General features: G+C 37.1%; 1 protein-coding gene across 2 annotated transcripts in view; it reads left to right on the top strand.

The window, feature by feature from the left end:
- Nucleotides 1-26555, top strand: part of PTP4A2 (protein tyrosine phosphatase 4A2) — a 29521-nt gene extending 2966 nt beyond the window's left edge. Inside the window, exons 2-7 of one of the 2 annotated variants that reach the window (XM_032361270.1) lie at nt 1580-1694; nt 12228-12936; nt 15450-15542; nt 20274-20404; nt 23169-23243; nt 24063-26555. In XM_032361270.1, the coding sequence (XP_032217161.1) occupies nt 12841-12936; nt 15450-15542; nt 20274-20404; nt 23169-23243; nt 24063-24171 (504 nt within the window). In that variant the 5' untranslated portion in view covers nt 1580-1694; nt 12228-12840 and the 3' untranslated portion in view covers nt 24172-26555. The remainder of the gene's footprint in view (nt 1-1579; nt 1695-12227; nt 12937-15449; nt 15543-20273; nt 20405-23168; nt 23244-24062) is intronic. The other variant, XM_032361269.1, reaches the window with a different exon arrangement.
- Nucleotides 26556-27912: the final 1357 nt, after the last annotated feature.

A 27912-nucleotide genomic window follows, 5' to 3' on the forward strand; every position in this document is an offset into this window, starting at 1 on the left:
AATGAAAAATTGTTTAGAACTGCTGAACTGGGTCTATTCTGACTCAGAACAGCAAAAGTCAAACCACTCCCTCCATGAGTCAGTCAAGTAATATTTAATTTGAACTAACCAAATTTATAAGCAGAAACCATTTATAACATCATTGAACTTTGGTGGCACTAGGGAAGAGTAAATGTTTGAATGCTTTTGCATATAACTTTTTAAAAAAGTTTGAAAGCCCTATATTTATATCTTCTTGAAAAGACATTTGTGTGAAGCAAGGTAAAATATTTATTTTTCTTAAGATTTAACTCTTACGCTAACATTTTGTCTTTTAAAGGTGGCATTTCTGTATGTAGTAGTTGTAGAATTTTGACGTGTAAAGTTTAAATTTAGTAGAGGTTTACTTAACAGGGTTTGTACTGTTCCTTCTTTTTTTTTGGAATGTGGGATTGGTGACCATTAGAGTCTCTAGAAAAAGCATTTACAAATAACATGCAGAAGAGCAATACATAAATTTTTAGTTGTTACTCTTGGAAGAGCAAAACCTAAGTTAGAGTGAAATCCAAGTTAGCTTGATTTCTTCAGAAGCTGTATAATCGGCTGTACTGCTTATAGAAGTTGGAGATCTTTAAAAATTTTGAGCAACTGGAAGTCAAGATCCAAAATTTTAACATGGTAGACTTAGTTATATTTATGAATAGGGCAGTGGTAGAGATCTTGAGATCTTAGGACACCTTGTGAAATCCATCATTATGCTTTAGGTTTCAACATTCCCTTCTTGAGAATCTTATAATCCTTCTTGAGAATCTTATAATGCTGAATCATAAAACCTCTTACTTAAAATTCATAATAATCCTTTGACTAAGTGGCACTTTCACTCGTACAGATAAGGAGATTGATTACAGAATCAATTTGTGAATTCCAGGTTTTGAAATCCAGATTAAAGATATCAGTAAATAGATGGCAGTGGATAAAAAAAAATGTGTTCCCTTGGGGGTTAAGGTACTTAAATCTCTTGCTAAACTTTATTTTTGAGTTAACTCTTGTTACTCTATAGGAGTTAAGTGTACATTAAAGAAGTTGGCCTTTTTGTCTGAAATTTAGTTTTTTTTTTTTTTTCTTTTTAAGATATTTCAGTTGCATACTTTTTTTTTGTTCTTTTGGGAGTGTTGCTGTTTTGAGATTTTTCTTAAGACACGAGTTGGGTTATATAGAAACTGATGATAATTTGCTAAATTTATAAAGTGAGAGTCTCTGATGTTGCACTTCATATAATTTTGTACCGTGGGTTTGTTAGTGAACAGTGGATACCAGCAATTAAAATTTTTTTGGGAAGTGGTGATTTGAGTCTGTTAATCTGGAATGTTAGAAGAGACTTTCATCCATTTTCATCTTTAGGGATATTATATGTGTAGAGGTGTCTGGTAGCTTTTTCTTTTGTTTTATTTTATTTTTGTTTTATTGATTGAACCACATTTTCTAGCTCCTTTGGCCACTGTCTTGGGACTTGCAGCCCTATAGAATTGCTTGGTGGAGAGCTCAAGTAGATATTACATGGTATTTTTGTTTTTTTTTTTTTTCCTTCTTGGAGTTGTAGAGGTCTAGGCTAAACCAGAAATTGTCACTATTCTAGCACCTCTAAGAAAGAAGCTTCACAGCACTGCAGGCTCTGTCCACTTTCACAGTTACCCTGTGGAGTTACCAGAACCCAGGTGAGAAAATGACCCTTTTGCACTGCCTGTGTTAACGTTGTTTCCCCCGAACTATCTCTTCAATCAGCATAGACTGACAGGGTACAAAATCTTTCCTGAAGAAATGACTATGAGGAATAGACATATTATACCAATAGTTTTTATATGATTTGAATACAATTTTTTTTTTTTAATTAGAGAGTATGTGTGCACGAGTGGAGGAAGGAGCAAAAGGAGAGGGAGAAGCAGACTCCTGGCTGAGCAGGGAGCCTGATGCAGAGCTCAGTCCCAGGACCCCAGGATCATGACCTTAGCCTAAGGCAGACACCTAACTGACTGAGCCACCCAGGCACCCCAATACAAATGTTTTTTGTATGCCTGCACTGATTTCTTACCCATAGGTTCTGTGACACAGCATCCATTCCATTGTAAGTTGCCTAGAAACTAAATCTCATCATTTGAATATATATTTACATTGCACAACATTGCCTTTTTAAACTCTAGAGAATTTTAAGCTCTTCTGTGACCCTTTCTTTGCTAGTTAAGCCTGTTTTGAAAAAATATTTTGACGATTAGAATGGTCTTTACCTTTAGAGATATTTAATTCCTTTCATAGTATTTTTGGGTTGAAATTTCATTCTTCTCAGGAAATGTTAATTCTTTTGGCATAAAATGCACACATGATATATTTGCTTTAGCAGATCAGATAAATTGCTTTGTGTTTTTATTTCTGCAGTGGTCAAAAATGTTGGCTCTTAACTAATGTATCGTTTGACAGGAATTCAAATTCACAATCAGTCTGCTTTCTTGTAGTTGCTTGCCTTAGTTTTAGTTGCGATTTGAGCATAACTTTTTTTTTTTTGGCAGTCTTTTATAGGAGACATTCACTAGATTGTATCACCACAGTATCTGTAAATTGGATCTATCTACATATGTTGATATTGTTTTTAGTAGCAAAACAAATTAATGTGTTTTCTACTTTCCATTATTGGTGAAAGTCTATCATGAGGGAACAGAGTGACTGGTTAGTGCAGAAGGATATGAGTCATCGGCAGGATTTGTCAGCAAATTGAGAAGGATGTGATGGAGAAACAATAGATTCTAAGTGACATTACTCTTCATTCCACATGTGTGGTTACAAACAAGTTTCCTTTTGGTGATTGGTTTAAATTATTCCAGTAACAGTCTTTCTAGATGAGAAGCACTTAAAATTTAAGTCATAGACTATGTCCTGAATTGTTTTTCTAGTGAAATGAGATCTTCATTTGGAGGTTAGCAGCAAGTAGAATTTAGTTAAATTCGCATGTGTTTGCTAGAAGACAAATTCACCTATGAGGTAGGAGTTAGTAAGTTGAGAGTCTATTTTTGTGCAGCTTGTTAATTATGGAGCTGCTCAGTTGATCAGAAGATGCCCACCAAGGTGGCGTATTTGTTTTCTATCTTTGAGCAAAGAATTGCTACCTGATTACTGTTCATACTTTTTAAATTCCTAAGAGTTTTTATTGCATTTGAATTGGTTTGAAATTCTCAGCATGGTCAAGGCCTCCTAGAGTTATCTAACCAAAGACTCCTTTCCTTTCTCTATAAAAGTTCTACCTTTCCTCGTAGGTCCTAATTAATCCTACTCCATTCTACTCATATTTTTTGTCTTCAAAGTATATAGCATTATTATGAAATTTTAATGTCCTTCATTAAATATTTTTCACCCACATGGATTCTTTTAGTATCTTGATCCTGGATAGTGTTTGCATGGCATGCTCAAAGAGCTCCACAAATGCTAGCTGTAAGATTGGATGTGCCGCATTTTAGTATCATTCAGAGGTGACATATTGTCCTCCATCTCACTAAGCATTTGGAGGAAGAGTACAAGAAAGATTAAATTTTGCATTCTTTAAGTGGGAAGAGAATAAAGGCGAATTCATGTTGAACTAAGCTGGTGAGCAAAGAATAATTATCTCTTGACTTGGCATTATAGAGGTATTTCACCATTTCTACCATTTTAACTTCACTTTTGTGGTTTTTTTTTTCTTTTTTTTTTTTAATTAACATATAATGTATTATTTGCTCAAGGGGTACAGGTATGTGAATCATCAGGCTTACACTCTTCACAGCCCTCACCATAGGACATACCTTTCCCAGTGTGTTTTAATGTAAAACAACTGCTTTCACTGTATGTGTTTTAAAGACTGTGAATGTTGTGTTTTATCAAAATAAATCGGACAGTTAGTGGGTAGACAGTATGTGTGTGTGTGTGTATATATATATATATATATTTATTTATTTTTTAGATTTTATTTATTTATTTGACAGATAGAGGTCACAAGTAGGCAGAGAGGCAGGGAGAGAGAGAGAGAGGAGGAAGCAGGCTCCCCACTGAGCAGAGAGCCCGATATGGGGCCCGATCCCAGGACCCTGGGAACATGACCTGAGCTGAAGGCAGAGGCTTTAACCCACTGAGCCACCCAGGTGCCCCGACAGTATATATTTTAAAAGGCCACTAGCAGCTCCAAATAGAATGATTTGTGTTCTTGACTTGTATTATACTTAGTACATAGAGAGATGGCTGTGAAGTGCAATGTGATTTATAAAAAGTTTAGGAGAGGAAGTGAAGTGTAACTTAACCGGTTTTAGGGGAAACTTGGACCAAAATGCCCTAACAGCAAAAAAATTTCTGGGGCTCAAACAAAGAATTTATGCTGACAAGATGTAATTTGGAATGAGAGCTTCCTTCCCTCCTTGGTGGTGGTGAATATTTGAACAGGACCTTTAAATAATGTCAATACACTTGACAAATTGGGGAAATGAAAGAGTTAAGCTGACCTATAAACTGCTCAGCTCCAAAACATGTATTTTAAATAATGCTAACAATAGCCTGGAAGTTCTTACTTTGCATGCTGCTCCTGTGCTGTAGGTTATTTTGAAAGGTGATTCAAATAACCTTTTCCCAAGTATCTATTTTGCAACCTCAGGGAACTCACAGCTGTTATAGTCATTCTAACTGTCCTGATATAGCTCAGAAAATATTTCAAAGTGGTGTTGACAGGTTGAATCCAGGTGTCCTTTTGGATTTTCTTTCCTTTCCTTTCCTTTTTTTTTTTTTAAGATATTATTTATTTATTTGACAGAGAGAGAGAGAGAGAGAGAGACAGTGAGAGAGGGAATACAAGCAGGGGAAGCGGGAGATGGAGAAGCTGACTTACTGGCCAGCAGGGAGCCCGAAGTGGGACTGGATTCCAAGATGCTGGGATCACAACCTGAGTGGGAGGCAGACGTTTAACGACTGAGCCACCCAGGCACCCCTTTCTTTTCTATTCTTTTCTTTATTTTTTTCTGGATTTTCACTACTGAATTTGCTTTTTTACAATTGAATTTCAGAATCTCAAAAACATTTCTTTATTAATGCAATAATTGACTTAATGGTTCTGGGTTAATGTATATATAGTGATGTTGGAAACTAAATTAAAATGATTAAGACTTAAATTGTTCTCTGGGAAAATTACTTAGCCTTTTGAGGTTAAAAGAAGGATGGAAGAAAGGAAGAAAACAAATATTAGAATTTAATTATATGGGAATGTTGCTGAATATGAGATAGTTTTTAATCATGTAAAGGAGGTTACCACAGTTATTTAGGAAAATAATGTGCTTAAATTTTATAATAAAGAGGCTTAGGAATCTTAAAGTGCACATAAAGTAAAATCTTTAAGCATAAAGCCCATGAAGAGAGATAGCCATGATGTCTTTGCCTGGAAATGAAAAGAGTGAATGAATAGAATCAATTTAATACAACTAAATGTTTAGCTTAATATTTTAAAAATTCACTTGAACTCAATAAGATTAATGCCCAATATTAGAATTGTGCTGGTAGGATTTTTAATGTTATTACTGGTATTCAAATAATTTTTTTTAGAAAAACTGAAAATTAGCCATAGTCCTGTTACCTTCTTTTAAATTTTATTTATGGAAGGGAAATTTTATTTATAAGACTTTTGGTTAAGAAATTCAACTGGAGAATTGCTGATCTTTAGAGAAACAGTACAGAATTGAAAATAAATATTTTCGAGTGTGGCATGAAAATATTTAATGCAATTTTTGTCTTACAGTTATTTGTAGAGGTAGGAATTACTAGAAAATGACAAGTACTTCTAATCACTAGGGTACACACGAATTTGAAAACCACTCCCTTTTCATTTGAGTAGGAACTGGGCCCACAGGACTTGTAACGGTCACCGTTCTCAGAAGCAGTTGCAATTGTTGGTTAATTGTTTTCCTTTCCTTTCTGAGTGGCAGGCCATGTATATCATGCTGGTTCTGAAATGTTACAGTATTTTCCCACAATCAAGGTCATAATTTCTTTTTATATAAGTGATTATTGATTTCTGTACTGGAACTTGATTCTCAAGTTCCCTCCTTAAATGAGGAAGTAGAAAAGTGGGAATAACCAAGAGAGTAACTATGAAACTTTTTTTTTTTTTTTAGCAGTAAAGAAGCTATTTTTACCTTGTTCACAGATATTTTGGACTCTAATTTGTGTAGAATTTAATGATACCTCTATCCTTATCAGCTACCTGGAACTGTGTAGTAGGCGAGGGGAATTAACATTAATTTAAATTGTCTAATAAATTCAAGGAGCCAGATGTATAGTTTTAGTTTGATAAGTGGAACTACAGGGATGAACAAAAAGAGTAGAACTATTATTTCCACAGAACTCTGATAATTTGGGAGTAAGTTATGAAAGATGAGTAGCTTTCATTTTGAGACCCAGTTAACTAGAAGATTAATTAGCAAAGTTAAGATCATTTTAATAAGTCTATAAGATACATTTTTTCCTCAGATGGTCAGAATGCAGTAGATACAGTACTTTACAGATAAAATTCCCTTATACAGATAAATTCCCTATTTTTCTTCCTTGATAGTTGTGAGGATTTTATTCATCTGTTGTTTGAATAATTTCTGAATATTAAGTTAGGGTTCTTAGAATTACTCAGGGCCTTTAGTCTTTTCATAGACCCCATATCCAGTTTGTGGACAAATTTACCTTAAAGTCTATCTTTTTTTTTTTTTTTAATTTGACAGAGAGAGGGGGAAGAGAGGGTTGTTCATAGAACACTCCAAGCATGGCCCCACCTCATAACCTTTGCAACAGCTAATCCCTTTGCCTAGAATGCTCCTTCAAATATCTGTTTGGCTCACACCCCCAGGTCTTGGATAAAATGTCACTTTTTTTCAGTGAGGCCTTTCCTGATAGCCTTATTTAAAATTAGAAGCCCTCTCCTTTCTGGCACTGCAGTTTCCCCTCCTTTGCATTTTTCTCCCTAACAGTGGCATATTTTATCTTTTTCTGCCTACTGAGAATTTTCTTTTACTGCTCTTACTGCACTTCAAAGAGTACTAGGATGCATAGTACGTGTCTAATAAATAACTTGAATTATTAATAAATTCTTAATTAGCCAAATTGTAAGGAAGATGTTTTAACTCTTCATGAGAGTGAATTCTTTACTCTTGATAGGTTATTCATACTTATTTAAGAGAAGTGCAGATGTCTTTGTTGAAGTGAGATAAATTTGTTTTAGGAAAAACTTGTTGCAAGGTTTTAGCTGTATATGCAGTATAATGCTTTCATGTTGCCTGTTTCTACAAACCAAGCTGACTCAAATTTGCATGACTTCCTGTAGAATTTCTGGTAAGAAAAATAACAGTAAATGTATGCTTACTTGTTTTTCCAGACCTTTGCTTTGAGATTTTTTTCTTAGATCTAGACTTCTTTATTGTGTATTTATATTATAATGTACTGTTTTAATTTGGTGACTCCTGGCATAACCCATCAAATTAGAGAGTTTATTTTATCATTTACTTTAACTCGGAAATAGAGAATTTCTCAGTGGAAAACTTGATGTGAGAGGATTGACAGAATTTTTAAAAGGATGCTTAATAAGTTTGTGTTGCCCTCAAATTCTCTGTATTTATAGTTGAACTTAGAATTACAGTTGCCAAAGAAGAACCTGAATTTTACTCAGTAATTTTAATGTCTTTAACAAAGAAGAAAACTGTCTGGAATTGTGTAGGAACAGGCCTGCCTGGGACTAAGAGTGACTAGCTCTCTCAAGGCTCTTTATAATCCTGTAGTTATAGCACTTTTGAGAACATGGTTAAATTGTAAATCGTTGTAGGGTTCTTTATCACCCTGGAATAAAAAGAAAAAGGTAATACATGTCCATGGGAAAAGTAAAATATTTCAGAAGCAATGCATAATGATAAAGTAAATCATGCTTCTGGCTTCCATCTCCGGTCCCCTTGATCCTGACAACCAGTTACCTCTTTGTAACTTTCCAGATAGTTGATGGGTATGAAAGCTATACATTACTCACAAATATTTCTCTATATACTGTTCATACCATCATGTGCTCTTTGCAGTTATTAGAGTCTCTTAGCCATCTTTCCATATTTCTTACAGATCTGTTTGATTCTTTTTAACCTCAGCATAATGTTCCATTTTAAGAATCATGATTAAATGATGGTATTATTTCATGCATTTGATTCTCATTTCATTTAGATGTTAGAGTATTGACATAGGATATTTAAATTCTGACATACCTCTCTTCAAAGTTTAAAGTAGTCTCTGTTGTGTTATTGACTTAGTCTTACTGGTAGTACATTGTCTTAGTTTAGTTGGCCTCTTGCTCACTTGCTCTTCCAGCTTCCCCTTTCTTCATCTTTTTCCTCTTTCTCCTTCCTTCTTCTCCTTAATTTAAATGGATTTCTCTGTCATAGACCATTCCTTCTAATCCTGCAGTGAAGTTATCTTCTTTGGTTAAAAAATGCAACTATTGTATAGGAAATGGGAATGTCCCAGATTCAACATTTTAAAAGTTAGGTTCTATAAAAGATAAAATTACTTAATGTCAGAGAGATGGGTTTAGAAGAAAATTTTCCTATAAGATGTGTAGATGCTGAGTTTATGCTAAACTTTAGGGCTTTGTAATTTTTAGTACCTTCCAGCTGTGGTGGGTTATGGGTTTTTTTTTTACAGACTGCTTTGTATTCTTATGTCTCTTACACGATTAACATTAGTTTATCTGAATAGACAGGTGCAAGAGCATTTAACTATTGATGTGTAGTTGAACTCTTGGGGCTGGGAGATGGAACAGAAGCTTGTTTTTATCATACATCTTTTAACATTAATAGGACATACTGTTTGATTTGGTGGAAATTCCTTTGCTGGGGATTTTGTTATTTTTGTTAAGAATTGAAAAATTGTTAATTTTTTAAAGAATTGAAGTTTGTTAAGAATTGAAAATCTAATAATGAATTATCCTTATCCTTGGAAGTGGTACTTCCAAAAGGAATAAGATGGGATAAAACTTGCTCTGTTTGCTAAGTGGACAAACACTGGAGACTAGGTAGAAAACTTAATGCTAGAGCTGTAACCTTTCAAAACTGGCCATCACTACAAAGCTGGTCTTTCAGTGCCTTTATTCAGCTGACACACATATTAGCTGCGATAACATCATTAAACCAAAGGGATTCAAACAGGTTAGAATTTCCTTGTGTTTTGCTTTTCACTGCATGCAAACCATTGTTCTTTGAGTGGTTACTTTAATAATCTTTTCTCCCCTTATTTAAAGTCACAGAGTTGCAGTTCAACATCCAAGCAAATATTTGAAGAAAAGTTAGAGTTACATGAAAAAGATTATGACCTGAAAAATATGTGGATACCTCCATAGTCAAAATTGAAGGAAAAATTAATTGAGTTAGGAGACCTGGGTTCCTGTCTTTGATCTGCTACTAATTAGTGATGTGGTCTTAGTTAAGTCATTTTAACCTCTCGCTCCCAAACATCATTTTGTTTTTCTTTTTTCTTTTCTTTTCTTTTCTTTTCTTTCTTTCTTTTTTTTTTTTTTAAAGGTCAGAGTCATTGTTCTAAGTTTCTCCTAGCTTTAAAATTCCTTAACTGTACAAGGAGTACTCTATCAAATGTGTAATCTAAGGTTCCTGTTTTGGGGTTACAGTTAGGAAAGTGGTGGTATATATTTTTATTTTTCTTAGTTTGAGTATTAGAAGATTCATGATTTTACTGTAGTGTATAATTTCTGCTGAGGTATTGAAGTTCCTAGAATGCCGCTTTGAATTTCTAATTTCTTGCATATCTTTCGTATTTTAGGAACATTTGAGTTTTGTGCTTGTGTCCATGATAATATGGTTACAAGTATGTAACTTTAAAAATACAGTGTCATAAGAATATCATAAAAAGACTTGTGGATAGAATAGGCTTGAAAGTTTGTAGGCCTTGGTTTTTTCTTACAATTTCCTTTTTTTTTTTTTTTTAAGATTATTTATTTATTTGACAGAGATCACAAGTAGGCAGAGAGGCAGGCAGAGAGAGGCGGGGGTGGGGGGAGGGAGCAGGCTCCCTGCTGAGCAGAGAGCCGGATGATGCAGGGCTTGATCCCAGAACCCTGAGATCATGACCTGAGCCAAAGGCAGAGGCTTTAACCTCCTGAGCTACCCAGGCACCCCTTTTCCTAAAATTCTTAATTGTATTTTCGTTTCCTCCTGAAATGGTTCTGTGGTACTTACCTTTCATGTCTTTTTCTATCTGGTCACAGTCATCTTTTCAGAGACTACTAAATAAGCATTTATTGGTGGGTTAGAGAAGACACAAGGGAAAGAACTTAGACGTTGTCCCTATTTCCAGAGCTATCTGTTTATTTATTTATGAAGATTTACTTATTTATGTAATCTCTACACCCAACATGGGGCTCAAACTCATGACCAGAAGATCAAGAGTTGCTTGCTGTACCGACTGAGCTAGCCAGGTGCCCTCAGAGCAACTTATGATTTTGTTGATTCTCTGACTGAGCTAACTATAAAGATTACTGTGTTTCAGTACAGCAGGCCGAAAATAATATAAAAAATTCTGCCACTTTTCCTTCTCACCTTGTTTTTGGTATGGGGAGGAGAATGCTGTGTTGAATCGATGACCTTTAGGTGCTTTTGTACTCTTGAGATAGTGATGTGATGTGAGAAATAGTAAAAAGGTAAACTGGACTAGGAGTGCCTGGGTGACTCAGTCAGTTGAGTGTCCAATGCTAGATTTCTGCTCAGGTCATGATCTCAGGGTCGTGAGATAGATCCCTACATCAGGCTGTGTGTTGGGCTTCAAGCTTTCTTGAGATTGTTTGACTCTCTCTTTCAGGAAAAAAAAAAAAAAAAGGTAAACTGGACTAGAAATGAGAGGATGGGATTTATGCATTAGTTGAGGCAGTAGGCATTACTGTACATTAGAATAAAAAACCTTTGATTAACAGAAGATACTCACCTTAGAAAAGTCACTTCTCTTTCTTCATTCCTTGTAGGTAGTAACAACTACTTAGAGTTGTAAGGAAAATAAATTTTTTCAAAAGCACTTTATGGACTGGTGTTATAATTGGGGGGCCAGTGCATATCCTTTGGATAGAAAGAATTAAATCCTCAAAGTGGAATTTTGGTAAATACCCTTTATCCATTTACAGATGTATCTTTTCTTTTTCTTAAGATTTTATTTATTTACTTGATAGAGGGAGAGCATAAGCAGGGGGAGCAGCAGAGGGAGAGGGAGAAGCAGGCTCCCCGATGAGCAGGGAGCCCGACATAGGGCTTAATCCCAGGACCTGGGATCATGACCTCAGTCAGAGGCAGTTAACCACAGAACCACCCAGGTGCCCCTATAGATAGATGTATGTTATTTTAAGCAAAGTGTCTGTGTAAAGGACTGAACCATCAAAGCAGAAGAATGCAATCATTGTGAGCTTTATGAAGAGTCTATGGAGGGAAGCTTTCTTTAAGGATCTTTTAATAACTCTTTTTTTTTAATTTAACTTTTTTTAGAAGATTTTATTTATGTATTTGACAGGGAGACAGAGAGGGAACACAAGCGGCCGGGGTGGGGGGGAGTGGGAGAGGGAGAAACAGGCTTCCTGCTGAGCATGCAGCCCAGTGCAAGGCTTGATCCCAGCACACTGTGATCATGACCCAAGCCTAAGGCAGACACTTAACAACTGAGCCACCCAGGCAACCCTAATAACTCTTTTAAATGAGCTTGAAAGAGGTGCCTGGGTGGCTCAGTGGGTTAATTCAGCTCAGGTCGTGGTCTCAGGGTTCTGGGATTGAGCCCCACTTCGGGCTCTCTGCTAGGTGGGGAGCCTGCTTCCCCCTCTCTCTCTGCCTGCCTCTCTGCCTACTTGTGATCTCTGTCAAGTAAATAAATAAAAATCTTAAAAAAAATAAAATAAATGAACTTGAAAATAAGGTCACTTAAAAATGACTTGAGTTACAAATATTCTTACGAATACAGAAATTTTGTTGAACCCTCTTTTGAAAAAGAAAGACATACTTTTGAATTTCTGACTTTTAAAATTCTTGGTATACATTTTTAACACTGTCTTTGTAGATGACAGTAATTAAGAATTGGTGGCATTTCAGATGTCTTTGGATTCATAGAGAACGTATTCTTGACTTTGAATATGTTTACTGTGCTGTCAGTCTCCAGTTCATTTTACTTCTGCTTTTCTCCTCTAGGTTTTTCGTTGGGATATACGTTGCACATTTATGGCGATTCTGAGCGTGAGGGCAGACTTCTGCCAGGCTCAGCACAGCGTTTTCGCTGACAAGTGAGCTTGGGGGTTCTATGTGCCATAATTAACCTTGCCTTGAAGACTCTGGACACCAAGACTGGCCTCAGAAATAGTTGGCTTTTTTTTTTTTTTTTTTTAATTACAAGCATATTTCTTTTAATGACTCCAGTAAAATTAAGCATCAAGTAAACAAAAGTGGAAAGCAACCTACACTTTTAACTTGTCTCACTAGTGCCTAAATGTAGTAAAGGCTACTTAAGTTTTGTATGTAGTTGGATTTTTTTGGAGTCCGAAGGTATCCATCTGCAGACATTGAGGCCCAAGTTGAATTTGGATTCAAGTGGATTCTAAATACTTCTGCTTACCTTGAAGAGAGAAGCTTCTTAAAGAATAAACAAGTTGAATAGAGCAAACACTGATCGATAGTAGGCATTTTAGTGGTCTTTTTTAATGTTTTCTGCTGTGAAACATTTCAAGATTTATTGATTTTTTTTTTTTTTTTGGTCATTTCCCCCATCACACCCATACACGCACGCTCACACTTTTTATTTGCCATAATGAACCGTCCAGCCCCTGTGGAGATCTCCTATGAGAACATGCGTTTTCTGATAACTCACAACCCTACCAATGCTACCCTCAACAAATTCACAGAGGTAAGACTGCAGTTTGGTCTACTTTTTGGGTTGATTGATCGGTACAGTTATAAATGAACAGCATTTTGAAGGCATCTCTTAACCCAAGGCTGTTTATTTCTTTGTTTGGAATATGGATCATCCTCCTACTAATCTTTGTTCGAATTGGGTTGAATTAGCTATAACAGGTTTTTAAAAGAACATTTATGGAATTTGGGGAGACTTTAGAAATTATCTAGTTTTTCAATATCCTTTCTACATAGCAGTTCATCATATTTTTAATAATAAAAATAATTAACATTTATTGAACACTTAGTATGTATCCAACATTACAATAAGCAGTTTTGTGCATTATATCATTTACTACTCAAAATAGCCCTATGAGGTATAGGTACTGTTACTGTCTTCATCCTCTAGATGAGGAAACTGAGTTTCAGAGCAATATGGTAATTTAGTAATTTACCTCAAGGTATACAGCCTACGGTAGAACTGTGTCTGACTCAGAAACCCATGTCTGCCTCAAATATTCTAGCCTCTTTTGATGAAAACGTACTCCAGAACTACTTAGCAATAGTAACCATCATATACAAGGATTAGAACCTTACAAGGAGGAAAGGTATTTTAGATAACATTTTTATGTCAGATCCTTCATTTTCTCTGCTATATTTATGGAATAGTCTTAGAGAGCTGAATGAACTCCTAGGGATCCTAAATCCACCCCTCTCATGTTACAGATGGCACAGTAGTTCAGAAGAGGTTTTGACTTGCTTGAAGACACAAATATTTACTATAAAAATTTCTGTTACAACCTTTCAATGAATGGCCACTGTGGAGTTCATTTTAGTAGGATTTTATCTGTACTTTGAAATGTTTTAAAATTACTGACTCCATGTAATACTAACAACTTTTCCTGTGTCTGTTTTAGAAGGCCTTTCTGTGAGAATTAAATTCCTTTAGCAATTAAAATAACTTTACTCTTTAGATAACAAAATGATAGATGGACACTTTTTTTCTTTTTCTTTTCTTTTTTTTTTTTTTTTTTAAAGATTTTATTTATTTATTTGTCAGAGAGAGTGAGCACAGGGAGACAGAGTGGCAGGCAGAGGGAGAAGCAGGCTCCCTGCTGAGCAAGGAGCCCGATGTGGGACTCGATCCCAGGACGCTGGGATCATGACCTGAGCCGAAGGCAGCCACGTAACCAACTGAGCCATCCAGGCGTCCCTAGATGGACGCTTCTTATAGGATAGCATTGTTCCTGCTCATTTATACTTAATTCCCAGAGCTTCTTAACTTTGTGTACACAGTATACAAGTTGATTCCAGGCCTGTGTGCCCTTAGGTTGTTCAGTCACCTTTAAGCCTCGTTGAATTATGTGATACTATTTTCAGCCTATGGATTCCTTGGCCATAGACTCCAGAAGTGGCAGAGGCCACTGTCCTTTAACTATAAAAAGATGTTAGTGGCCCACTGAAAATAGGTGGTCACTGGATTAGGCATGCAGTAGGAAAACTTTTAAAGGAACAAGGCTGCTGCTTTTTTTTTTAAAAGATTATTTATTTATTTATTTGACACAGGGAGAGAGATCACAAGTAGGCAGAGAGACAGGCAGAGGCAGAGGGAGAAGCAGGCTCCCTGCTGAGCAGAGAGCCCAGTGTGATGCAGGCTCCATCTCAGGACCCTGGGATCCTGACCTGAGCTGAAGGTGGAGGCTTAACCCACTGAGCCCCCAAGCGTCCCAAGGAGCAAGGCTTCTGGCTATGATGGTATATATGTAGGCTTCGTAATATGATACCACTTTAAAATCTTAATTTCAAAATTACCTCTTTTTTCATTTTATTAATTTTTTAAAAGATTTTGTTTTTAAATTAAACATTTTTTTGAAGGTTTTGTTTATTTATTTGACACAGGGAGAGAGACAGTGAGAGAGGGAATACATATAGATTTTATTTATTTGCCAGAACGATCACAAGTAGGCAGAGAGGCAGGCAGAGAGAGAGGGGAAGCAGGCTCCCCATTGAGCAGAGAGCCTGATGCAGGGCTTCGTCCCAGGACCCCGGTATCTCAACCCGAGACAGGCGCCCCAGGATCACACTATGTTTTAAAAAATCTTCCCCCATCCTTTTTAGTATTATTTTTATAGCTTTCACAGTATCCTGTATGAATGTGCCATATTATGTTACCCTGTTTTGTTCTTTCCATCTTTTTACCATTCCAAACAGCCCATGTTGAACACACTGGTACCAAAATCTTTGGGTAAATCTTTAATTACTTTGTTAGTATAAATTCTCAGAAGTAGAATTTCTAGGTCAAAGTGTATTGTGCTTTTATAGTTTTTGTGACGTTACCAAATTGTCCCTTTATAAAGGTGATTGTGTTGATGCTTCCAGTAAGAGCCTGAGTGTTCATTCTATTTTGCCACAATGAGAATGATTTTTATCTTTGTCTAAAAATGATTTCTCATTGCTTCAGTTTATTTTTAAAGCTTTGGTTGCAGATTCTAAAAGTATGATCCCTTGTATTTGTCTTCTTTAAAGGAACTTAAGAAGTATGGAGTGACAACTTTGGTTCGAGTTTGTGATGCTACATACGATAAGGCTCCAGTTGAAAAAGAAGGAATCCACGTTCTAGTGAGTGTGTAGTGTTTTCATCTTTCACTACAAACAAGTAGTACCTTTTAAACTTAACTATTTTTAAAACCAGGCCCTCAGTAGTATGCTTTTTTTTTTTTTTCTTTAAAGATTTTATTCATCCATTTGACAGAAATCACAAGTAGTCGGAGAGGCAGGCAGAGAGAGAGAGAGGGAAGCAGGCTCCCTGCTGAGCAGAGAGCCCGATGCGGGACTCGATCCCAGGACTCTGAGATCATGACCTGAGCCGAAGGCAGCGGCTTAACCCACTGAGCCACCCAGGCGCCCCAGTAGTATGCTTTTTAAGCTTATAGGAGATACAGTGTTGAAAACAGTCTTTAAAAGGTTTTTGAATTGGCAGCTTTGTTCATTTGTGCCCTTAAAGTCTATGTATGTGGAGTATTTTCAACAAATGAAAAGCAAAATTGAGTGTACACTTATTTTAAGAAAATGAAAATTTGCATTTTGTTTTCTCTAGGATATTATTGCAATATTTAGCTTTTGTATCTAGGCTATTGGTTTGAATCTAACTGAAACTAATTTCCATCAGAAATTTTTAAGTCACATGGAAATACAGTTTGCTCTTGAATGTGAGGTTAGGGGCCCGACCAATAGCATTATATAGCAAAATACATTAACATGTATTTTGTATGTTACATGTATTATGTGCTATATTCTTACGATAAAGTTAGCTAGAGAGAAGAAAATTTTATTAAGAAAAAATAAGAGAAAATACATTTATAGTACTATAGTGTGTTTATTAGAAAAAAATCTGCCTGTAAATGGACCCACACAGTTCAAACCTGTGTTGTTTGAGGACCAGCTGTATTCTTTCTGACTTTGCAAGCACTAATTCGTTACTTACTGTTTTGTGGATAAACCGATAGGGGACAGAAAAGCCTGGAGAAGAGGTTAAGATGGGAGAGGGCATCTTGCTTCTGACACTTTGTGGTAGGTTTCTAAGAAGGTTTTCTGTGATTAGGTTTCTTTTATTTTCAGTTTGAACATGAAGCGATTGGAATTATTTTAAATTCCTCCTTAGTCTCTAAGTACACTATTTCTTTTATTGGAAACAGGAGCCTCAGATTAGGTAAAATTTTGTACCTTCTTGCCTATAAATAGTTGTTTGAAGCTCAAGAGCATGTAATGAAATGACCTTGTAGTCTTAGTAGGGTGTTTTAGTAGGGTTCTTTGATTTTATTGTGGAAGGACAGTATTGTAGGAAGAGAATAAGAGAATTAGAGAGTTTTAAAGTAGTTGGTTAGGAAGAAAGTAATAAAGAAGATAGTGGTAGGAGGTTATGTTCTTTTTTTTTTTTTTTTGGAAAGGTCTGTAGTCTTTATGCATTGGTCAGTAGTTGGGAAGGCAGTTCATGCAAAGAAAATAAATGTCCTGTTGGTAAGGCAGTTGTCTTATATCTGATCCATAAAGTTTCCTTACCTCCATTTGGTGAAACACAAAAACTAAATAGCCAAGCATTATGTTTTTAAAAAATGTATTTTAATAGAATGCCATGGTAATGATTTGCTTATATTCCCATTTCTAAAGGACTTTAAGGTGCCCTGGCTGGAAGTCATTGGGGATATGTATAAACATGTATAAAATGTAATCTTGTGTTTAAAGATATAAAAACAAAATTTTAACTTCTGAAACTAGGTTGACGATGAGTTCTTTTTCCTATATTGTGAGTATGTTCTCCAGTGGGCAGATGAGAACTCAGTTTGTTTTGACAGATGGCATGGATGAGAAAATGAACTGTGGGTTGACTATAGTTTGTTTGAATCAGTAATGTTGGTAAACACTTCTTTGAAGTAGAAGTGAACTAAAGAACTTGAACTAGGATGTTGAAGATAATGGCAAGTCTGGGATTTATTCTGTGCATTTAAATTGACACTTTGGTTTAAATAGCTGTGATCATATAAAATTAAAAATCTAACATTTAGAATTAAGCTTGGAATTTCTTTCCTTTTTCCAGAGTTTTTTATTTTTTTTTTTTTTTAAGATTTTATTTATTTATTTGACAGACAGAGATCACAAGTAGGCAGAGAGGCAGGCAGAGAGAGAGGAAGCAGGCTCCCTGCTGAGCAGAGAGCCCTAGGTGGGGCTCGATCCTAGGACCACGGGATCATGACTTGAGCAGAAGACAGGTTTTAACCCACTGAGCCACCCAGGTGCCCCCTTTTTCCAGAGATTTTAAGTGGATTGTTAATCTACTTTTGCTAGGTGAAGAAAGTTTGGAATATTTTGTGGTTTTATTTATTTATTTATTTTAGAGAAAGAGAGAGAGTGTGAGTGGGGGGAGGGACAAAGGGAGAGAAAGAATCTCAGGCAGACTCCATTCTGAAACCAAGTCAGATGCTCAACTGACTGAGCCACCAGGTGCCCCTGGAATACTTTATAAGAGGATATCCCCCAAATTAGACCTTTAAAATCTTTTAACTAATGTTCTTGCAAATCAGAGGCATATTGGGAAAGACTAATGGCGATTTCAGTTATGTCAGTTTGAAGTTCAGACAGTTCTAAATAATTATTTTAATGATTTTTTGATAGAAACTGCTTAATATGAACAAGTGAAGCATATTTCACATTATTGTTACTTAACTGGGTGCATTTTAGGTAGTATTAGAGGAAATAAGCTCATATTCTAAGGCACTTGCTTACTGGTTTTACTGCTATTTACAGTTAAACTTAGTGACATTTATAATGATAACACTGACAGCCCTTTAATTATGGGATGTAGTTGACAAATCAAACATAATGTGTTGTCACGGCTAATGGGCTACATGAAGTGTTCTAGTGGTGCCCGTAATGAGTGCAGAATCAATTTAGTGCTTTGTCACTTTTTTTTTCTTTTTCTTTCTCTAGCATCTTAGAGTATCCTTATCCAGCCTCATTAGAGTAATCTTATGTTTTAAAAAAAATTCCCAGTGTTTTTGCATATCTGTTCTTGAAGCTGGATGGGAGTAGGGGAATGCAAAATGTGAATTCTCTTCCCTTCTTTCCTTAAAGCTGATTTATGTTGGTTTCTTGAGCCCTTTTTCTAGGTAGAAAGGAAGATAAACCCTGCCTAGATGCTCATGGGGTTGGTCTTAATTAAAAAACAACCCAAGGGGTGTCTGGCTGGCTCAGTCAGTGGAGCATGCAACTCTTAATCTTGGAGTCGTGAGTTTCAGCCCCACCTTGGGGGTAGAGGTGACTTAAAAACACACACATAAACAAATTGATGAATGTAAAAAGAAAAAGGGATACTTGGAAAAAAGGTCTCCATTTGCTCAGGAGCCTATCCTGTGGCACTGTGCTTGTTAAATGGGATATGTATAATTTAGGCAGAGCTTCAAAAATATTTAGTACTTGGGTATTTATTTATTTATTTTTAAAGATTTTATTTGTTAGAGAGTGTGCATAAGTATGGGGAGGGGCAGAGGGAGAGGGAGAAGTAGACTCTTCGCCAAACAGGAAGCCAGATCCATAGGCCCCTGGGATCATGATCAAGTCGAAAGCAGATGCTTAACTGACTGAGCTGCCCAGGTGCCTCCCCACCCCATTTTTAAAATATATAAGCACAAAGATGGTAGTATATTTCTGTTATGATATGCTAACTACTGGAGATTTCTTATGAAAGAGCCTTTCTCTAAAGAAAAGGCATCAGAGCTTAGAGCTCTTTGGGGATAATCCTCAAAATATTTGTAGAGATCAATGAGATACTACTTGGTATACTTCTGTGCCAGAGTGGACTTTTAAATTATATTGACAGGTGTTGTATTCTCTCATACTTTGCCTAGGCCTTAATAACAGTCTCCATTATGTCTAATTATTGCTTTATTCAAATAAAAATATTTGAAGAACACTAGTTTTTTTTAACCACTCTGATAAGAGATTTCTATAAGATAAAATTAGATGCTTACAGTGCTGACATGTCATCTAGAAGGTTAAGTTACTTGGCACACAACAATTTTGATCTTAGAAAAAACTTCAGTAGTGATCAGAATTGTATTATTAAGAATAGGTATGTATTGGGGCACCTGGGTGGCTCAGTCGATTGTCTGCCTTCAGCTGAGGTTATGATCTCAGGGTCCTGGGATCAAGCCCTGTGTTGGGCTCCCTGTTCAGCAGGGAGTCTGCTTCTCCCTCTACCCTTCCCCCTGCTTGTATACTCTCTCTCTCTCTCTCTCTCTCAAATAAATAAATAAAATCTTTAAAAAAAAAATGGAATAGGTATGTGGGGGCAACTGGATGGCTCATTCGGTTGGGTCCAACTCTTGATTTTGGCTCAGGTCATGATCTCAGGGTTATGAGATTGAGCCCTGTATTGGGCTCTGTGCTGTGCATGGAGCCTGCTTAAGATTCTCTCCCCCACCCCCTGCACCCACATCCCCTTAAAAAAAACAAAACCAGGGGCACCTGGGTGGCTCAGTGGGTTAAGCCGCTGCCTTCGGCTCAGGTCATGATCTCAGGATCTTGGGATTGAGTCCGGCATCGGGCTCTCTGCTCAGCAGGGAACCTGCTTGCCTTCCTCTCTCTCTGCCTGCCTCTCCATCTACTTGTGATTTCTCTCTGTCAAATAAATAAATAAAATCTTTAAAAAAAAAACAAAAAAACAAAAAAAACAAAACCAGGTGTATAAAGTATAGTTAGTTCAGTTCGATCCACCCTGTTTCTGTGCAGCTGTTCTGCATTAGATACTATGCTGCAAAAAATAACAGTGTAATATAAAAGATCTTTTCTTTCCAGGATTGGCCGTTTGATGATGGAGCGCCACCCCCTAATCAGATAGTAGATGATTGGCTAAACCTGTTAAAAACCAAATTTCGTGAAGAGCCAGGTTGCTGTGTTGCAGTGCATTGTGTTGCAGGATTGGGAAGGTAAGCTCTTACCTTTGTCTCAGAGTTCATTATCAAAAATTTCACTTTGGTAGAAGTTTTGTATTTATTACACCAAATACGTAATTACCTGAAGGAAAAGGAAATGAGAGCAGAAGCTGGTTTAATGGTTTCTTTTTTTTTTTTTTTAAGATTTTATTTATTTGACAGAGATCACAAGTAGAGAGAGGTAGGCAGAGAGTTGGGGGGGAAGCAGGCTCCCTGCTGAGCAGAGAGCCCAATGCGGGGCTCAATCCCAGGGCCCTGGGATCATGACCTGAGCTGAAGGCAGAGGCTTTAACCCACTGAGCCACCCAGGCGCCCCTGGTTTAATGGTTTCTTAAGGCAGCTTTTTGTGTTTCGTGGGTTGTCTGCTTCTGACTTAGTGGATGATGGCTCAGAGATTGTTTTGAAACTGATTTAATGTAATTATCTTATATTTGAGCTAAAAATTGGTCTTAATTCAGTATGAGTTTTTTTCCTCATTATTTCACATTCTAAAAGGCTTTGAAAATGGGTCTTTGAAATGGGCAACAAAATGAAAATAATTTTAGATTCCGAAGAATCTATATGTGGTTAATTTTGGATTGAGATGAATGGGAAGTTAATAGGTGCAGAGCAGATGGCTGAACTTTAAACTTCTGAAAGGAGATGTACGGAGAACGAAAATTAACTTTGATTTTAAAACCTTTTTCCTTGAGCATTGCATGGAATGGTGTTGCAACATTCTCATCAACAGCAGATTAAATGCCAATTTATCATGTGCACTTTGACTCAGAACATTAGTGCAGGCTGCTCTTGCCTCAAGGTGGTGGTGACTCAGATTATTAGTCCTGCTCAGCCCTTTGTTTGCCCTTTTCCTTTTTTTGCAGTTTAGTGTGGTACAGTTTCTTCTTCAGGGTCAGAAGTTCCAGTCCTTACTCTGAAGGGTGAAGGTAGTGTTCTAACTTGACTTGGGCAGTTTTATAACTGGTAGCTATCCTACAGGTAGCCCAGAGTTGGTACCATGTAGTGGACATTTTGAAACATCATTTCCCTTGCTAGATTTTTATCTGTGTGTGTATTACTATTATTTTATTGTTAAGGAATCTGCTTTTGTGACTGTCCTGAAACTCAGACTGGGTGTTAACAGTGATGAGTCCTGGAGGTAACTACACTTTACCTGGACTTTATGGTTATAACCACTGTCTTCTCTCTCTACCTCAGCTGTAAACCCAGACTCATAAGGCTTCAATCCTTGCCTTCCTGTTCCTGAAAGATGCCGGATCCAACTATGTTGGAGACTTTTTCAGAGGAGAAGACAGCTTTGTCTTCCCAGAAGGCAAACCCTCTACTTTGCTTTATGAAGCAGATACCATCCCCAAACCACAGATAGGTTGAGACCTGCTCAGGCCTCAGTGTCCCTTGTTAGATGTTTAAAAAACTAAGCCCACGTACTTAAAAAGAGATCTGTTCTTTTTTTTTTTTTTTTTTAATTTTTATTTAGTTATTTATTTGACAGACAGAGATCACAAGTAGACAGAGAGGCAGGCAGAGAGGAAGGGAAGCAGGCTCCCGGCTGAGCAGAGAGCCCGACGCGGGGCTCCATCCCAGGACCCTGGGATCACGACCCGAGCCGAAGGCAGAGGCTCTAACCCACTGAGCCACCCAGGCGCCCCAAAGAGATCTGTTCTTAATGACCAATTCTCTAACATCTTACTAGCTCCAGAAAGGATTTTGTTGAAGAACTCTAGCACCTTTTTAGCATTTGATGAGGAAAAGATACTAAAATGGGTTTGTAATGAATTTCTGAGACACTCAATATAGATGACACATTTGGTCTTTTTTTTTTTTTTTTTTTTGGATGTTGGTTAAAGACTAATGAAGAATTTTTGATGACATAAAATGTGAAAAATTGAGATAATAACGTGATGTTTTAAAGAATAAAGATTTTGTTTAGAAAGAGTGCATGCCTGCAGGGGAGCAGGGAGGAGCAGAGGGTTAGGGAGAGAGAATCTGAAGCAGGCTTCAAACCCAGTATGGAGCCCCCCACAGGGCTTGATCTCACGATGCTGAGATCGTGACATGAGCCAAAATCAAGAGTCCAGCACTTAACCTTCTGAGCCATTCAGGCGCCCCAAGAGTAAAGATCTCTTAATGAAGATACAGAATTTAGTGCTTTACTAGAAGTGGATGACACCATAGAAACTCTCCTTTACTGTATAGGGAAACCAGATATTTAGTATAAGGGAAAAAAGGAAAGCTCCAGCTTTGCATTATTTTGGTAGTATGTAATTCTGGATTTTAAAAAAAGTCTTTCAGGGGCGCCTGGGTGGCTCAGTGGATTAAGCCGCTGCCTTCGGCTCAGGTCATGATCTCAGTGTCCTGGGATCGAGCCCCGCATCGGGCTCTTTGCTCAGCGGGAGCCTGCTTCTCTCTCTCTCTCTGCCTAACTCTCTGCCTACTTGTGATTTCTCTCTCTGTCAAATAAATAAATAAAATCTTTAAAAAAAAATAAAAAAAATAAAAAAAAAAAATAAAAAATAAAAAAAGTCTTTCAGTTTGCCTGGGTGGCTCATTCGGGTAGGCATCTGCCTTCAGCTCAGGTCATGGTTCACAAGTCCCGGGATTGAGCCCCGCATCGGACTCCCTGCTCATTGAAGAGTTTGTTTCTCCCTCTTCTCCCTCAACCCCTCTCAAGACTCTCTCAAATAAATACATCTTTTAAAAAAAAATTCCTTTAATTCCAAAGACTTTTGGATATTTACAGATGGGTTTCTCTCTGTAGGGCACCTGTGCTGGTTGCACTTGCTTTGATTGAATGTGGAATGAAGTATGAAGACGCAGTTCAGTTTATAAGACAGTGAGTATAAAGTTTTATGTTCAGAAACACATAAAGCAAGACCATACAAGAAGAAGGAATTATGGAAAGTACCCTTTGTAGTATGGAATAATTTGTTGGCTTAAAAGATTGTTTGATTGAAGAAATCAAAAGGAACAAGTGGTAGAGAGACTTGTAATAGTACTGTTGGTTCCCAGATTTAAAGATTTTCTAATTTAGGTGGCAAATTTGGACACTGTAGGATATGTCCAGTATATGACTTGAATATCTAGGAATCTTTAAAATGAATAGCTAGGTAGTAGTCTTAAGTGATCTAGTGACTTTGAATGGATGTCTAAAATACCTTCCAAATGTACCTAGGACCAAGAGGCAAGGAAGAGAATCTATAAAGAAGCAGTTAATCACTTAGGACTCTTAGTGACCTGTTCAGGCACAAAATCAGGATGATATTGCCCAAACAGAATCTTGGCATTGGTCTGGACTAATGGGCCATGTTATTTTGTTGTCCATAATTCTTTAGCAGTCACTATCTTGTCCTTTCTCTTTCAACCTTTTCTTTAAAAAAAAAGGAAAGAAAGACTGTCATAAGAGGGCATAAAATGTATGGTAGCAGCTCTAGGAAGGTGACATATTTCAAGGAATGCCATCTGGGTCTGCTGCTTCATACACTGCTTGCTCACTCATCAGCCCTTCCTCTGAAGAAGTGATAAGGTATAGGAAATATGCCCTTTTTTAGCTGTGTGGAGTTAGAAAGGCCTTAGGCCATAAATAATGCATTTCAGGGAGTCAGACAGCTCTTTTTTTTTTACATGATCAAGTTTGTCATTCTTGTATTTTCAGAAAAAGAAGGGGAGCATTCAATTCCAAACAGCTGCTTTACCTGGAGAAATACCGACCTAAGATGCGATTGCGCGTCCGAGACACCAATGGGCACTGCTGTGTTCAGTAGAAAGAAGTGTAAACAAAGGCTGACTTGATTGTACATTTAGAGGGAACTCTTGGTACCTGGAAATGTGAATCTGGAATCTTAACTGTGTCACCAAAGTAGTGATGGATTCAATACTCCTCAACCACTTTCTTAATGATTGGAAAAAAGCAAACAAAAAAGAAATCCCTCTATAACATGAATAAAATGTTTAAGAAAAGAAAAAGAGAAAGAAAAAAGGGATTAATTCAGTGAAGGATGATTTTGCTCCTAATTGTTGGAGTTTGAATTTCTGCCAGGATTGAATTATATCAAAATCTCCTGTCTTTTTTAACTTTTCAAAATAGGTCTCTAAGGAAAACCAGCAGAACATTAGCCTGTGCAGAACCATCTGTTTGGGGAGCACACTTTTCCATTATGCTTGGCACATAGGTCTCCCTAATGTGGGATTTCTCTTTCTTTCTTTCTTTCTTTTGTTTGGTGGTGGTGGGTGTATATTTTCCCACACTTCTCTTCTTTCCCCATCCCTCTTTTTTCCCCTAATACATGTTATAGATGGAATAGGAGAAGCCCTTGTTGCTGTAGATGTGTGTGCAGTCTGGCAGCCTTAAGCCCACCTGGGCACTTTTAGAAAAAACAAAACAAAAAAAAACAAAAAAAGAAAAAAAGAAAGAAAAAACACCAAAAAAAAAAAAAAAAGCAGTGGCATATATATTATATGATCCAGGTGGTTTGTAGTCTTTCCTGATGATGGGGTGTTCATGTTAGTTTCTTTTCTTGAAAACCCTATTCAACATTAGGCAAAGTAGCCAAGAGCCTTTTGTTTTGGTTTTTATTTTGGTAAATTAGTGGGGAAATAGCATTTTAAGAATAGTCTTTCTTCTCAAAGAACTTGGCTGAGAGTCGAATTTTTCTCTTTTCCAACCAATGAAGCTAAGTGGGTATCCCAGAAACTTCTGTTTTCTGAAGGGGAGCACTCCAGGCCATCACTAAAGATGTGTCCAGGCAGAGAGTTAGCACACCTTCTACACTTTCTAGAATTGTGGGTTTGTAGCATTACTCTGATTTTCTGTTAATGATCTCAGAGAATGCTGGTAGTTTAAAATTTTTATTTAGGACTTACTTGTACTATGAATTTTCAGGAACAGTAAAAGGAATAACAGCAAAGATAGGATATTTTGGACTTGAGAAATGCCTGGGATGTGTACTTTCCAAACCACCCCCTATATGTACAGTTCAGTTTAACCACTGATTGCCTTGTTATTTTCTTACTAGGTTCTTTTTGGGATTAAAAAACAAAATGCTGGTTTAAAACCAGCAATGCCTAGTGAGTGTGTGTCCACAGGCCATACAGGGTAGAAGAGAGACAGAAAGCAACCCAATGAGTAGTGAAGAGATTGTTGCTAATGAAATGGTGTACTGTCATTTTCACGGATTCTTTGCCAGGTTCAATGTGCTGATCTAGAGAAGCTGTCTTCTCCTTTGCAGAAGGCAGTAGTGACCGGGCTGCATTGACCAAGCAAGTTGAAGTTCACCATCCAGGGCTCTTGCACTCGTCATCTAAATATTACTTAGTAATGCTCTGCTTCTAAGGATTTGAATAAAGGCTTAGGGTCATCTTATCTTGCTGGAATTTGCTATGCAGAGCCACAAACTTCCCGTTTTTTTTAGGATCAGCTAGGCCAGTAGGAATGGACTGGGACCTTGTCTCACACTGATGATACCTCAGATGTTGGCTGGCTATGTGAACTGCCTATTTCCTATGCCGGAGTTGTTTTGATTTTTAACTAAATGAATATCTGTAGATTCTCTCCTCTCCCATCCCAGAAAATAAAACAAAATAATGCTTTTGAAACTTTTTAGAATTTTAAAGTGAAAAATGATGGTACTCTCCAAAATTCTTTGTTTTAGAACCTGACAATAGATTCCTTTACATAGGTTCAAGATCAAAATAGCATCCCTCTAAACTCAGACTGTCTATTGACTTCAAGGGTTTTGATCAATACAGTAACAAACTTTTTCCCTTTAACATGCTCTGATTTTTGTTTGTGGGGAGTGTGTGTGTGTGTGTATGTGTGTGTATATGTGTGTGCAGTGTCCAGCAGTATCAGTGCCTGCCTGAGATAGGAAAATTACATTCCTGGTTCTGTATGAGAAGGGTGTATAAAGCGACAAGAAACATTATCCCTCATTTTGTTTTAAATTACATACTAATGTTAATTGTTCTCAGAACTGGATTTTCTTCCTCAAAATTAAAAGTTTTTTTTTCTTTTGGATTTAATGAAGTATTGCTAGCTGAAGCCAGTTTGACATGGTGAGAGAGATGTCAGACTGATGAAAGGTATGCAGCCTGATTTAAAACCAAACCCCGAACCCTTTTAAAGAACAATAAAACTTATTTTACATGCTGTTTGTCTGTGTATCGTTCTCCACCTCATGTTGAATTTCATTTATGTCTCCTTAGAAAATTTGGTATTCTCAAGGCCTGTTCTGTTAATTACTGCAAAGAGGTGAAATAATTAGAGGTTGGGAAGTTCAAAGATTTCATGCCGCCCAGGTATTCAATAAGGGTAAACTTAACTGGAGTTGGGATACTTCTGGTACATTTCGTGGTTTAGTTCTTGGACACAGCACTGTAGGAATTACTCATCTCATCTCATTCCAAGGGATTTGTTTATACCATAGATTGTGATAAAGCAGCTTTTTACTCAGACTCTTAAGAGAACAGTGAGAAAAGAGGAACCTTGTATATCATAGGACTGAGGGGTTGAAAATTTCCCTTAGACCATGGGCAAGTGTCCATCCATTCAGAAAACAAGCTTATCTGCTAAGGTACTAAGAATGAGAAGACACTTCCCACTTTGGCGACTAGTCTAGAAGAGGAGTTAGAGCTGTAGATGTTAAGAACAGGGTAAGTGGATACATGGGTGACTTACAATTCATTGGTCTCCTACCTATTTTAAATTTCCCACCTCCTGTTTATTACCTACCTTAGATTCAGTGGTCCACTGTTAAATTCACTCATGGTTGCACAGCAGATTGCCCTGCCCCATCTCTTGCTTCATTATACTTGCCTGGCTAAGCTCCATTCTTGGTTAAGCTCAGTCCGCCACCTTATATGCACTTGTGCAACTGAACATGCTGACTCTGTCTCTGTGTTTAAAGTCATGACCTCAAATAGACCTTAGAACCATCTGACAGTCCTGCTAATTTATTTACTCTTCAACTTGAAAACACTTAGATGTTAATACTTTTCCCATTCTCTAAGTTTCCAGGCTTTTTTTTTTTTTTTCCCCTAAACTTAGAAAAAAGAAATAAGGAAATTTCCACAGGCTCCTGCCATCACATCTGCTTACCTACCTGCATTTCTGCTTGTACTTTCTGTCCTTCCTCCAGTCACAGATGGTCCATGCTCTCCACAAGGCAAGATCTTCCAGTTGTGTACTAGATTCCGTCCCCATTTGAGGGCACAGATTGAGACATTCTGTTCATTAACTTCCCTCTGCTAGGTCTTTCCCATCAGCCCACCACATACTGTTACTTTTTCCATGTTAAAAATGAAAAAAAAAATCCTGTTTGGCTCACACTCCTCCCCTTTGCTCTTTATAGCAAAACAAAACTGAGTTCTCTAACTGCATGCTGTACTTTCGTCTTTTTGAACCCACTCCAATGAGGAGTTGAATTCAGTTGAAATGGCCCATGTAGGGGCACCTGGGTGGCTCAGTGGGTTAAATCTTTAAAAAAAAAAAAAATGGCCCATGTAAA

This window comes from Mustela erminea, chromosome 10, assembly GCF_009829155.1.
Source record: "Mustela erminea isolate mMusErm1 chromosome 10, mMusErm1.Pri, whole genome shotgun sequence".
Classification (NCBI taxonomy): Eukaryota; Metazoa; Chordata; class Mammalia; order Carnivora; family Mustelidae; genus Mustela; species Mustela erminea.